This window comes from Lagenorhynchus albirostris, chromosome 5 (assembly GCF_949774975.1).
Source record: "Lagenorhynchus albirostris chromosome 5, mLagAlb1.1, whole genome shotgun sequence".
Classification (NCBI taxonomy): Eukaryota; Metazoa; Chordata; class Mammalia; order Artiodactyla; family Delphinidae; genus Lagenorhynchus; species Lagenorhynchus albirostris.
Genome location: NC_083099.1, coordinates 59,788,454 through 59,803,145, shown reverse-complemented (window position 1 = coordinate 59,803,145; position 14,692 = coordinate 59,788,454). Strand labels below are relative to the sequence as shown.

At 39.1% G+C, this 14,692-nt stretch overlaps 1 protein-coding gene across 2 annotated transcripts; it reads left to right on the top strand.

Moving 5' to 3' along the window:
• The first annotated feature begins 5,433 nt into the window (after positions 1-5,433).
• Positions 5,434-11,577, top strand: DNAJC19 (DnaJ heat shock protein family (Hsp40) member C19). Of its 2 annotated transcripts, none has more exons than XM_060150071.1 (6): positions 5,434-5,585; positions 6,356-6,407; positions 6,483-6,556; positions 7,786-7,865; positions 8,575-8,645; positions 9,922-11,577. In XM_060150071.1, the coding sequence occupies exons 1-6, from the start codon at positions 5,484-5,486 to the stop codon at positions 9,990-9,992; spliced, it is 450 nt and encodes a 149-aa protein (XP_060006054.1). In that variant the 5' UTR covers positions 5,434-5,483; the 3' UTR covers positions 9,993-11,577. The 2 variants fall into 2 exon arrangements, with proteins under 2 accessions (XP_060006054.1, XP_060006055.1); XM_060150072.1 differs by having other exon boundaries at positions 5,448-5,790.
• Positions 11,578-14,692: the final 3,115 nt, after the last annotated feature.

Sequence of the window (14,692 nt, the reverse complement as noted above, 5' to 3'; positions counted from 1 at the left end):
CCATCAACAAATTCTCTCAGCTCTTCCTTCAAAATATAAGCAGGAGTCCAGACACTTCTTTCCACTTCCACAGCTACCATCATCTCCTACTTGATTGCAGTAGCCTCTTATAACAGTCACCATCCACGTTGGAAACAGATGGCATCCCCCAATAGAGTAACTGAAGAAATTTTAATTAAGGACCCTTTATGAAGGTGTGGACAGGACTAAGGGAAATTAGCAAATGATGGTCAAGTGTCCTGTGTCTAGCATGGCTTTGGAGGCCAATGGAGTCATTACTATCCTTAGACATACATAAAAAAAAAAAAAAGGAGTGGGAGTAATTACCTGAAGATACACAACAGGAACTGCATTCTTCAGTGGAAAAACTCAGCCAGCCTTTGGCAACCATCAGAAAGGAAAATGGAGAAATGAAGACCATGAACTCACTGTCCTCCTGCCTTCCGATCTTCTGATCACAGGCATAACTGAACCCCAAGCCAGAAGACAAGGGGGGCCCATTGATGCAGTCCATTAAGGTCATCCTCCTAGCCTCCTGTGCTCCTCTGGGACACAGAGCAGAATGGAAAACAGTAGAGAAGGGATCTGGAGGGGAAAACAAATGTATTTGGCAAAATATCCTCATCTGCAAAACAAATAAATATTACTGTCGTGGAGTGAAGTGAAATAATCAATATAAAGCATTTAGCACAGTGCCTGGCACATAGTTTTTAGGGGAAAAAAAACAACTTTTATATGCCTGGCATCATATTTCCAAAGGTGGATTTTTATGGAGTGATGTTTTCCAAACTTCAGATCATGACCAATTAGTGGGCTGTGAACTTAATGGGTTTCACAGCATTTTTTTTAAGAAGTAGAAAAGACCAGCACGCATCTCATGAAGCAAGTGCAAGTATTGTCTCAAAAACATTAATTTCCTTTAAATTCACATTAAATTCAATGCGTGTGTGTGTGTGTGTGTGTGTGTGTGTGCGTGTGTACGTGCGCACACGCATTTAACTGTGTATTTGTTTCCTAGGGTCAGAAGGTAAAATATATTGGGTTGGCCAAAAAGTTCCTTCAGTTTTTAAGTAAAAATAAAAGACACATTTTTCATTTTCACCAAGAACTTTATTGAACAACGTATTCACCCTTTTGTTCCACTACTTCTGCCATTTTTCAGGCAACTTCATAATTTCATCTTCCCAAAACTTCTTATCTTTTTGAGCAAAGGACTGTTCCAGGTGCCTTTTACAGTCTTTCAGGGAATTGAAATTTTTTCCATTAGGAGACTTTTGTAAAGACCGAAATAAATAGAAATCCGAAGGTGCAATGTCTGGTGAATACGGTGGATGAATCAGAACTTCCCAGCCAAGCTGTAACAGTTTTTGCCTGGTCATCAAAGAAACGTGGTTTTGAGTTATCCTGATGGAAGATTATGTGTTTTCTGTTGACTAATTCTGGACGCTTTTCATCGAGTGTTGCTTTCCGTTGGTCTAATTGGAGCAGTACTTGTTGGAATTAATCATTTGGTTTTCCAGAAGGAGCTCATAATAGAGGACTCCCTTCCAATCCCACCATATACACAACATCACCTTCTTTGGTTGAAGACTGGCCTTTGGTGTGGTTGGTGGTGGTTCATTTAGCTTGCCCCACAATCTCTTCTGTTCCACACTATTGTACAGTATCCACTTTTCATCACCCGTCACAATTTGTTTTAAAAACGGAACATTTTCTTTATGTTTAAGTAGAGAATCGCATGTGGAAATACAGTCAAGAAGGTCTCGCCCCTCCACCCTGGCTTAACTTATGTGGAACCCAAACATCAAAGCAATTAACATAACCAAGCTGGTGTAAATGATTTTCAACTCTTGATTTGGATATTTTGAGTATGTTGGCTATCTCCCCCATGGTATAACATTGATTGCTCTCAATTAATGTTTCGATTTGATCGCTATCAACTTCAGCTGGTCTACCCGAATGTGGAGCATTGTCCAGCGAGAAATCTCCAGCACAAAATGTCGCAAACCACTTTTGACACATTCGATCAGTCATAGCACCTTCTCCATACACTGCACAAATCCTTCTTTGTGTTTCAGTTGTTTTTACCTTTCTTGAAATAATAAAGCATAATATGCCAAAAATGTTGCTTTTTTCTTCCATCTTCAATATTAAAATGGCTACAGAAAAATTCACCGATTTTGGGCTTCCCTGGTGGCGCAGTGGTTGAGAGTCTACCTGCCGATGCAGGGGACACGGGTTCGTGCCCCAGTCCGGGAGGATCCCACATGCCACGGAGCGGCTGGGCCCATGGGCCATGGCCGCTGAGCCTGCGGGTCTGGAGCCTGTGCTCGGCAACGGGAGAGGCCACAACAGTGAGAGGCCCGCATACCGCAAAAAAAAAAAAAAAAAAAAATTCACCAATTTTGATAAGTTTTTTTTTACAATGCATACTGATATGACAGCTGTCACATACAATCTAAAAAAAATTGTTTCAAATGAAGCTAAAGATAACTAAGCAGGGTCTCCCTGGTGGAGCAGTGGTTAAGAATCCGTCTGCCAAAGCAGGGGACACGGGTTCGAGCCCTGGTCCAGGAAGATCCCACATGCCACGGAGCAACTAAGCCTGTGCACTACAACTATTGAGCCTGTGCTCTAGAGCCGGCGAGCCACAACTGCTAAACCTGCATGCCACAACTACTGAAGCCTGAGCACCTATAGCCCGTGCTCCACAACAAGAGAAGCCACGGCAAGGAGAAGCCCACACACCGCAATGAGGAGTAGCCCCACTCGCCACAACTAGTGAAAGCCCAAGCGCAGCAACAAAACCCAATGCAGCCAAAAATAAATATATAAATAAATAAATTTTTTTTAAAAAGAAAGACAACGAAGCACTACTAGAGCCATTTTACAGGAAAAAAATGAACGAAACTTTTGGCCAACCCAATATTTCTTACTAAGAATTATGGTCAGAAAATGTTTGAAAGCCACAATTCAAGAGTACTTCTAGCTACTTCCTCTCATCTCTCACTTATTCCTCCCCAAGAAGTGATTTGCCTGGTTGACAAATGTGGGAGGAGAAATTGAGCATACGTGCTTGAGTCTTTTCTCATTCTCTTGTCCCTGCTAGTCTCCTCTTCTGTCTTCTCTTATTCTCTATGGTAGATGAAATAATAGCCCCCAAAGATACCGAGTCCTAAAACCTGGAACCCATGAATATTACCTTATATGACAAAGTCTTTGCAGCTATGATTAAGTTAAGGATCTTGAAATGGGGATATTATCCTGGATTATAGGGGTGGGCCCTAAATGCACTTATATGTATCCTTTAAGAGGGAGGCAGTGGAGATTCTACACACAGAGGAGAAAGGCAACGTGAAAACAGAGTAGAAAGGGATTTCAAGACACTGGCCTCCTTGAATATTGAAGTTATGCTGTCACAAGTCAAGGTATGCTAGCAGACACCATAAGCTAGAAGAAATAAGGAGTGATTACTTATCCATTCATCAGTCAGTAGACATTTTTTTTTAAGATTTTAATTTTTTACTTATTTTTGGCTGCATTGGGTCTTCGTTGCTGCGCACGGGCTTTTTTTAGTTGTGGCGAGTGGGGGCTACACTTTGTTGGGGTGCACGGGCTTTTTCTTGCAGTGGCTTCTCCTTGCAGTGGTTTCTCTTGTGGAGCACAGGCTCTAGGTGTGCGGGCTTCAGTAGTTGTGATGCACGGGCTTAGTTGCTCTGAGGCATGTGGGACCTTCCCGGACCAGGGATCAAACCCGTGTCCCCTGCATTGGCAGGTGGATTCTTATCCACTGTGCCACCAGGGAAGTCCCAGTTAATAGATATTTTTAAAAATTGCTTTTAAGGGTTCTTTCCATGCCCTTAGTTGGTAGGGAAGGGATTACTAGGCTTGCCACCATGAGTGAAGTGTCATGAGAATTGGGAAGGCCTTTGCACACCAATATGCACTCTGACTTCCCTCATAATAATAACAGCTACACTGAGTGATAATTATGTATAGAACACACAACGTACATCTCTATCCTTACAAAAATTTAGCAAGGTAGCCAGCATTACCCTTCTTTTACAAATGAGAAAACTCAGAGTCAGGAATAGTTATTCTTTTTGGACAAGTTTGTCCAAACTCACACAACTAGTAAGTGACAGAGACAGGTTGTGCATTTAGCTTGATTTGCTTCCAAAAACAGAGCCATCTCCACTTCAAGTGTCTCCCTGTGTTGTCCACCACTGGTTTCCTGAGGCTAGGTTTGTGTTCCTCAAGCAAGCTGCATATCATAGTTTGTATATATCAAAACTATACATAACGGGAAGTTTTGAACGTAGCAGTCTAGTTTTTTCTGGCCATTTTGGTCCCAAGGTCTTATGTCCCACTTGATTATTTCTTTTGTAGTTGTTGGGTTAAAAACTAGATAAAAGGGGGCAAAAGAGGAAGATGTACACTTAACACTAGGGTCTTAGTGCTGGATCGTTTGTTGACAATAAATTTCATTACAAAAATCTCATGGCTATCTTGGAGATCCAAACGCAGAATCTTTTTTTACATGAGGAAAAGAAAGCCAACAAATTCACATATTTGTCTAATAACCAATGACCTCATCAAAGCAGAATATCATTGCAATGTAAACAGACTCCTAATACTTTGTAAGTTCGAAGTGGGAATTAACTCCAAATTTATTTTGATCATCCAAACATCACATTGTAAAATTTCCATTACTGTCTCCATTATTTTTCTCTTCTCCTTTTATGTAGGGATATATGAAACTGATACTCTGTAAAGGCAAAACCAAACCCTACTTTTTACTTTGAGAAGGGGAGAAATTTTAAATAGCATTTTTCAGTTGTGGTGATTTTGAGATCCCATGATCAGAGTATTAACTGTCCTTTAAGTAGTAATTCCATTCCACAAAACCAAACCCCAAACATTCACACAAGTTCCTGTCAAGTCACATATTTAAACAAATTATTCTAAATAAATGAATGCTACAGAACCCTCGAAACAATGTGGTTTGCTCCTTTGATTTTCTGGAACATCTTTTTGCTATACTGTGCCGCTACATACTTATTTGGCTTCATGGTGGACTTGTTACGGCATGTTTAAGAATATTCATTACTCTTGCCAGTTATAAACAAAATAAATACCAAATGGAGATGCTAAGATGCAGACAAAAAAAAAAACAAAAACGTTCAGAGTGTAGCTACACAGTATTTGCTCATGCCCTTCGATATCAATACCGTTCTCCGAAAGAATTTCCAAATACTCTAGGCCCAGGAGCAAAGGATAAAACAAGAAGCCCCACCTTTGAGCCCAGTACGGAGGTGATCCGCCCACCCACCAACCAATCCGAAGTCGTGTTCTCCACCTGCCCACGGCTTGAGCGACCTTTTCATTCCCGTCCGCTGTCCCCTTTTACGACAGTTTTCCGGCCTAGTTTACGGCCGCCACTGCCGTATTTCCTGGGGCGCCCGTGTCTGGGCGGTTTGCACATGCTGGTGGTGACCGCGTCGCTTTGTGGTAGAGGCGTAGAGCTGGTGGGGTGGGATGTACCGCGCTCCCGGTGGAAGCAGAGGAGCCGAGCGGGAACCATGGTGAGTTCCGCCTTCCGGCCTCTTGGGCGATCTCAGGCCCAGGCCTTAACCTCTGCTCAAGGTCTGGGAGGAGAGGAGCCGCAGATGTCTCCCTAATGCGACTCAGAGCTGGGGGTGTAGCGCCCCGGAGAGTCACCCTCTGGGACACAGAGCTGTTGCCTCACCCCTCTCGGGCCTTTGTGCCTGCCGTCCATGGGGCTCGGAGGTTAGTGGAAACGCATTTGATTATACCTGCTGGTCCCCTAACACATCCTCGCAGCCCTTTCTCTACATCGCTCTGTCTTTCCCCTTTTCTCTTGCTGACACACCTCTTCTCGATTCCTGAACATATTTGGCCGAAGGTGCTATGAGAAGCTAGTCTCTTAGTTAAGCCTACGTTTAACGGTGAATCAGAATTTACAGGAATCCTCTGTAAACAGTTCTCCCTTCTCTGGCAGAAACTTTATTTCCGTTGCTCTTGATTGAATTTTAATGTGACTTCACTTGCCCGGAGGTGAAAGAAGTTTTCAAGGGGAGGGGAATTATCTTTTTCACTGTTGTATAAGTAAATAAGCAAATCGACTTGCTTTTTTTTTCCTTAGTGAAAAATCCCATACCTTTTAAATGCATTGGATATAAAATTTGCAGGATCATTGGGCAGAAAATTTTCATCCTAAAAGTTATTTCTCCCGTTGAAATAAAACTTGTAATAAGTTGGAATGGGAGAATGGGCATGATAGGGAAGGGTGAGAATGGGAGAAATGAATATTTACTCTGCTTCCCTTTACCAGGCCAGTACAGTGGTAGCAGTTGGACTGACCATTGCTGCTGCAGGATTTGCAGGTTTGTTTATGGTTTGGGGGTAGAACTGAAGTAGAGGAGGTTGCGGACTTTTTATTTTATTGCTTTTGTTTTTAGGCCGTTACGCTTTGCAAGCCATGAAGCATATGGAGCCTCAAGTAAAACAAGTTTTTCAAAGTCTACCAAAATCTGTAAGGCTTCTTATTCACCATTTTTGCTAATTCTTTACTGTCTGTGTATGAAGCCTAGAGCCAGACATCCATGAAGTTCTAAGTGATTGCTTTGGACCCCTTCTCTTGCTTCCCGCAAAGAAGGTTTAGAAGTTCTGAGCTTTGTAATGGTGCTACCCTAAAGAATCAAATGTTACGTGTGACAGATTTGGGGAAGAGGTGTTAACAGTTTTAGTATCATGAAAGTTAATATCACTTTGGTGTTCATACACCATTACCTTCAGCATCATTTGCTCTGCATCACAAACACAGAGGGATCTAGGGGTCTGAAGTGATCCATTTTTACTGTGTGGCTCTGGCACTCCCTAACAGAGATTACTTGGGTAACACTTCAGTTAATTGGGCTCTAGAGTATGACTGAATGTGATCATACATTCTGTGGTCAAAATTCAGAATGAATATGATTTTGACAACCTGTAGAGTATTGCTTTTTATTGTTATGATTGAATGTGACAGAGTAGTAGAGTAATGGTAGGTTTTACCAGTATAATTTCTGACATACCAAGGTCAGTGGATCTAATAGCCTGATTTTCTCAATATATATCTTAAAGTCTTGTTTTAGTAGTTGCCTTGAACCTCAAAATGTCCTTGAACCACTTGTCTCAAAAGATCTCTGAATCCTCTAAAGCACTTGTTCTAAAACATGTAGTCATATTCTGAGATCAAATTTTTATCTAGAACATGGCTAGCTTGGAATACTCTTCCCTTCACTCCCAGAAGAACTGGCTTTAAGGCACTGTTATTTTGTCTTGTATCTTCAAGACAGTTTAGATGGTTGGGGGGGGGAATGGATGTTTAATGATCAATAAAATATTTGTTGCTATTTATAGAGTTAAAATACCATAGGGGGCTTCCCTGGTGGCGCAGTGGTTGAGAGTCCGCCTGCCGATGCAGGGGACGCGGGTTCGTGCCCTGCTCCGGGAAGATCCCACATGCCGCGGAGCGGCTGGGCCCGTGAGCCATGGCCGCTGAGCCTGCGCGTCCGGAGCCTGTGCTCCACAACGGGAGAGGCCACAGCAGTGAGAGGCCCACGTACAGGGAAAAAAAAAAAAAAAATACCATAGGAATTGCACTTAGTTTTCTGAAGTGTCTTAGTTTTTCCGCTGGTTCTATGAACATTTATAGACATTTTTTAGCACCTTTCAGTTTATTTTGATCATCTTTTCTTACAAATGTATTTCCACTTTCAGGCCTTCAGTGGTGGCTATTACAGAGGTGGGTTTGAACCCAAAATGACAAAACGGGAAGCAGCATTAATACTAGGTGTAAGGTAAAATAATTTCTCACATTTTTAGTATTTTTCTTCCAAATTTAGAGCTATAAGCAAGTGTAAGAAAGACCTTCTCTCTTTTATTAGGAGAGTTATTCTACTGTGTACATTTTTTTTTAATTTTTATTATTTTTTTGGCTGCACTGTGTGGCATGCGGGATATTAGGTCCCTGACCAGGGATCTAATCCACACCCCCTGCAGTAGAAGCATGGAGTTTTAACCACTGGACTGCCAGGGACGTTCCATCTATTACATTTTTAAGATCTAAACATTCCCTACAAAAGTCCAATGAGAAGGTCTAATGACACGAGTACTTTTTAACTCATTGAAGGTAGATTTTTCAACAGATAATCACAGTGCTCAATATTGTTCTCTATAACGGAGTAACAGATTTTTTTGTGATGAAATTCTGCCTTCATTTCCAAATACTTAAACATACTTTTCGATAAAAGGATTGTTGTAATGGTTAAAAGTTCAACTAAATTTTTAAGAATGCCTTATTTTTCTAAGGAGCTCTGTTTAGTTCTGTGATTCAGAATATTAATCTTCCTAGTGTGTTAGACGTTCCCAAATAGCTTTTCATACTGTTGTGTTGACTTACTCCAGTTTCAGTTTTTTTTCAGTTTCACAATTTTTAATCGACCTTTATATAGTTTTTTAATGTGACCCAGATCTACTCTGAAGTATACCTTTTCCTTTTTAAATTAGCCCTACTGCCAATAAGGGAAAAATAAGAGATGCTCATCGACGAATTATGCTTTTAAATCACCCAGACAAGGGTAAGTATCATTAAACTATTGTTAACACATTTTGTTGGAGTAACTGTTATTAGTGGGATAATTTTGTATCTAATTCTTGGCTATTATAAGGGAAATGCCTAGATCTGTTTGTGAGCACTGTCTCCCAGGCTGGATCCATTTGTTTAGGTATCTTAAAAGAGTAAGTTCTGAGTGAAAAATTTATAGACTAATGAGCAGATCTAGTAACTACTATAATTTGGAAGTAGTGATAAGCATTAACTGTGTTTTGAGATCTGCAGTTGTGATGTGACTTACAGTAGTGAGTCTCAAATACTGTTACTACTACTGTTTGGGGTGGGGGGTGTCTACATTCTTACCTAAGGAAAATGTTGAATTTCAGTTAATGAAACTAATAAAACTTTTAACTTTTTTCCTATACATTTAGACCTTTTAACTAGTGGTTACCTAGTTAGAAACCTATAGGATGTATTAGTTTCTGATACACTTCTAAGCAGCCTAGGCTGAGTTGAAAGATCAAATGGAATACCAAATGTAGACCACAAAATCCACATTCCAGTGTTTAAGTCCTTTTACTTTACAGGAGAAGCCTCTCTTTAAGAAAGAGTGTTTTGAGTTTAAACAGGGTTGTAATTGTTTGGTATCTGACTGCATAACCTTTTACAAAACTTAGCTTATACTAACTGGAAGGCTCTTGATTCTGTAGGTCTAGGGTGGAGCCCATAAATTTGCATCCTAACTAAGCTTTTTACTGATTGCTGGTGCTTGCTGGTCTGAGGGCCACACTTTTTTGAGAATCACTCAAATCACTGCTGCAGTTCAGTAGGAAAGGAGATGTAGGTGACATCGTGAAGGGACTGTTGGTAACAGGAAAAGGATATAAAGCAAAGTGGGGTCTTCCCAACTAAGCTCAGCACCTCTGAAAATTTCATGGTTTTAAAATAACACAGTACAATAAATTGGTGTTTATGACTTGTGATCGTCATGAAAAGGTAACTTACACTATTTCAAAGTCACATAAGTATGAGAATTTTTTAAAATTTTATTTCTATCAGTTTAAGCTTTTTCAGAAGGTGCCATTTTTTGTGGAAATCTCCCTCCCATTGGTCAAATATATTAACCATGTTTTTGGTCATCCAGTTCCAGTGTCATAGTTATTTTAAAAAGTCAGAATTTCATTTCTGCTCATTTCACCTCTTAGATAAGCATAGGAATTCTTGAAGCAAGAGAATAGCTTTTCACCAAGCAGAAATTGGAGAGTCCATATTATAACTATTCCTTTTTTTTCTTCCTGTAGGAGGATCTCCTTATATAGCAGCCAAAATCAATGAAGCTAAAGATTTACTAGAAGGTCAAGCTAAAAAATGAAGTAAATGTATGATGAATTTTAAGTTCCTATTCATTTATGTATATGAGTACCAGCTTTTTATAATAAAATGCCTCAAAGCTACACATTTTAAAAATTAACATAAGCTAAATGAAAGCCTTGGTATAAATTTGAGGATTTAAAATCGGATTATAGAATATTTGTAGGTTAATACTCCATGATTATGGATAAGTGCATGCCATTTGAAGTGTTTGTTACTCATTTGTCAAGTAATTTGGTACCTATGTCAAGACAAAGTGAACAAGATAGTCTCTCTCTGAAGGAATCCCCAATCATCTGATGGGAGATTGATAAACTGATAATTAAAATACAATGTGAAAATAATTAAAATACAATGTGATAAATATGATGGAATTAGCACAGGTTGTTGTAGTAGGGGCTCATCTCATTAAGACAGGTGGCTGTTCAAGGTACAGAGGACTCCCCCAGCCACTTAGAACCTTGAACTTAAAAGTGAATTTAGGGCTTCCCTGGTGGCGCAGTGGTCGAGAGTCCATCTGCCGATGCAGGGAACACGGGTCCGTGCCCCGGTCCAGGAAGATCCCACATGCCGCGGAGTGGCTGGGCCCGTGAGCCATGGCTGGTGAGCCTGCGCGTCCAGAGCCTGTGCTTCGCAACGGGAGAGGCCACAACAGTGAGAGGCCCGAGTACCGCAAAAAAAAAAAAAAAAAAAAGTGAATTTAGCCACAACTTAACCTGAGAAATTGATCTAGGTATGTATTTATCACTTTGTCAGTGATAAATCTGAATTGTTTCCGATTTCATACAGTAAAAACTGTAACAGTATGATAAAGATTTGAGAATACAAGTCCTGTTTTTAATCAAGAAAGTATGTATATTTTATTTAGCTAACCCCTTAAAGAGACTGACCATTTATAAACTACTTTAATTGGTTATTTTTTTACATAATCAAGTTTCACATCTGTTAAAACACAATTAGTGAAACGGAAAAGCTCTCAGTTATCAAAATATAACGAAGGACTCGATAATTCATACACTGATATATTTAAATGACATTTCAGGGTAAATAGCTATTGGTCTAACAAAAAATATCTAAGGATAACCAGAGGACCTACCTAAAACATGTGAGGTTAAGATAGCTATTTTGTGGTCAGCCAGAATACTTAATTTTCAGTTCTAAGATGATAAATACTACTACCTACAATCTAAACTTTCTTAAATCTTCCTAAAGTTAATTGTTAATGGGGAACACAAAGACTTTCAAGGTCAAAATAATGGAGGTGGTCATATTTAGCACTGGAATGTGTTTAGGGACATTTCAAAATGGAGGTTTATCTGCTTTTATTTTCCATCCCATTTCCTCATTCAAAATCTGATCAAGTTCATTTGCCATGATTTAGAGTATGACGAAGCACTTGGCTATTTCCAGGGACAAGGGGGTATGAAGGTACGGCTGATTCATGTTATTCAAAGTAGTTGTGTTGTATAAAGACACTGAGAATACTAAATTAGTGAATCCTGAACCACTGTTCATAGGGGTTTCCTGTGAGCCTCTGGTCACAATATTTTTGTTAACCAGTGAATATATAACCTTGTTTACAAGTGTTTCTGTTTAAGACATCTTATTTAATATATATTGTTGATTCATTAACATTAAATTCACAGCCAATAACATCATAACTCATGCCAATCCATCACAGCCTTCTTGCATTTAGGAACCTTAGGCAGCAGCACTTCACTACACTTGGGGGCCATCTTAAACAGTGAAATCACCAATAAAAAGGACAAAAATGCAAAAAACTTGGCATTAAATGGACCATGAAAAGGATGCTTATTTACAGTAGGAAAACTGAAACAAGGCAGAGCATAACTTTGTAGGTACCGGGTGACTCATTTTCACACTTTGCATGTCCACAACCAACCAGGAAATCGCCGTGATTGTTGACTTTGGAGGTATGAACTTGAAAATAAGGAATCCGCTAATGAGGATCAATTGTATTTTGGCTTACTAGCCTTTTATTTCAGTCCTTTGGACTAGTCAAAAAATGTTTATGAACAAGAGCTTTAATTAAGGAAGAGATATTATCAACTAAAAAGCAAATTTTTCAGACGAATAGAAGATATGCCCAAAGGCAATCAAGCATTAACTTTAAAAAGGAAAACTTCATGTTGAAGGTACACTTTTGAGTGTTTAATGCAAACACAGCATACCTGTTTCTAAGATACCACTTTACAATAATACTAAGGAGCACAGCAGACCACATTTTTCTTTCATAGTAATGTTTTATTTTCTCTAGGCTTACCTTTTTCAAGTAGAAGAATCCATATTTCACTGAAAGCCATTAGGCAAACCTACCATTTTTCTTGGGTAAAAAAGTCATCTTTTTTATGAGGGCTCTAGATCATGGTAATTGATGCAAGTATGATGATCTGTAAGAGAGCCTTCATCTTTTAATGGTATTTTCTTACAAAATGCTTGTGTATTATTAACATTTATTGACTGTTTACAATGTGCTAGCATTGAGCTAAGCATTTCCCCCTTACCCAGTAGTAGTTACTATTAAAGTACATTTTACAAGTAATGAAATTGAAGTTCAGTGAGGTTAAGATACTTGCCCAAAGCAACATGCTGGCTGAGAAAACTGATCTTTCTCAAACCCGAAGTTCTACGCTGTTAACCTCCACACTGTGGTACCTTTCACAAATCTGATAACCCAGGGATGTTTTCCTTGGTGGTACTGAAATGTGTGTCTCGTACTTGTCATTACACTTCTACCTTGGGCCCTTTTTATCCACGGGTCCTTTCAGATATAGACTTCTTTAAAAGGGAGGAAGATAATGGTTAAATATAGGACTAGGAATAGGAGGTACAGGTTTCAAGTGAAACTTCTGCTATAATAGCCAGGCAACTTTGAGCAAGGTATCTATGCACTTAGGGCTCTGCTTCCTCATCTGTTAAGAGGGGGAAAAAAAAATAACAGCCAACTTAAATTGCTAAGATTTCTCCACTTTATGGATAGGAAATTGAAAAACTAGAGCAAATGCTTTCTGAAGTTGCACAGCTACTGAAACTATAAGCCCTGAATATCTTCTCCAATTTACTAGCTTCATTTATAATTTGGTTCTCTATATATTAGTCCTTAATACATGCCTATTCACAGCCTTAATGTTTAGAACTGGCATACCAGAGCTTCAGTTTCCTTACTTAGCCTCTTTCCTTTTGCCTTCACTGGGCCTCTAGGTTGACAACAGATGAGTCCTATGCTACTTAATAAACTTTATAAACCTGCTTTGCTGGTGATGAAAGTAGGCTGTAATGGGTGGTCCTGAAGTTGAATCTTTTCCCACCCTTATTTTTAAGCAAATTCTCTTGCCTTCAGCTGTTTTACAAATGATGGGAATATCTATAGAAGCATTTAACAAGTCATACAGACCCAAACCATTCAAGAAATAATTGAGAACATGTATGAAAATGGAACACAAGCCCATTTTCTGATTCTAGAAGCTTGGTTATATAGTTTTCTCTGCTATCCTTAATTTCCTGTGCTCTAAATCACAACAAACAGAAGCAAGAAGGGTAAAAGGCAGCTAGATGTAAAATGAGAAGTGGAAGAAACTGGATAACTAGTATCTTAACGCAGGGTAAAAACCTAAACATGTTGGACCATGCCACACTAAAAAGCTATGTAGTATTCGGCACACTGAAAATTTATTTTCTACCTTAAAAGAAAACCTTGTATCAGAAGTAATTTAAATTAATCCAGGCAGAATGCTTCATTTAAGAGTTAACCAAGCTTAAGTTTAAACACTTCAGGCTAAAATAATGAGTTTTACTGTTTCAATGAGAATTTATAAGGCACCTTTCTGTTAACAACCTATAAAAGTTGTTTTGCATTTCAGAAGTGTGTGATGGGGTCATTATTTTGTTCAGCATAAATGATCCCCCAAACGTTAATTACAATGAAAATTTAGAAGTTGGCTCCAAAACTTAAAAGGCCAGAATATGGTAGAAAGAAATCTATAAATCTGAGGTAAAGTAAAAAGCACTTACTTAGAATGCTAGAATAGGTTTTTGGTTAAAGAACCCTGGACTGAGAGTAACCTTGAGTACCAGGAAACTTAAATGACTTAAGCTCTGCTTTTTGTTGCTGGCACTGCTGTTCAGTGTTGTGTATCTGCTTAGAGCCAATTGTTGCTTTAGCAACAGGATATAGAAAGAGCTATCCAGTGTTAACCTGTTATTCCTGACCCAATGACAAGGTCGTAGTCCAGTGTTAGGGTATAATCTGGAACAAGTTAACACTTGCTGTGACCTTAGTGCTGTTTCAGTTAATGGAATTTCAAGTGAAGTATTTACGTATTTTTCTTTACAACCTGAAAACAGCAAGGTGAAAAATGAAGTTCAAAGAGGTTGAGGTATGAGCTCCAGGGAACAATTAAGCATAGATTAGTTCATCTAGAAAAACTATGGGAAATTTTCTGTAATGAAAATAGTCTCTAACCTAGAAAATGAGTAGCTACATTTGACAATCCATCAAGTAAAAAGGGTACGAAACATTCAGAAAATATCCCTGTGGTTTCACCCTAATTTGAGAAACTGCTAACCAGTATACTTAATAGTGGGACTTTGAAATTGAGAATGTTAGTGAAAAATAATTCTGCCCTTCTTTTATCTTTAGATTGCATACAATATAGCTGGAAATGTCTGGGACAGATATAA

Coding starts and splice junctions, on each gene's coding strand:
- DNAJC19 (XM_060150071.1), top strand. CDS start 5,484: ATGCTGGTGGTGACCGCGTCGCTTTGTGGTAGAGGCGTAGAGCTGGTG. Junction 6,557..7,785: donor TTCAAAGTCTACCAAAATCT/GTAAGGCTTCTT, acceptor TTCCACTTTCAG/GCCTTCAGTGGTGGCTATTA. Junction 7,866..8,574: donor GCATTAATACTAGGTGTAAG/GTAAAATAATTT, acceptor TTTTTAAATTAG/CCCTACTGCCAATAAGGGAA.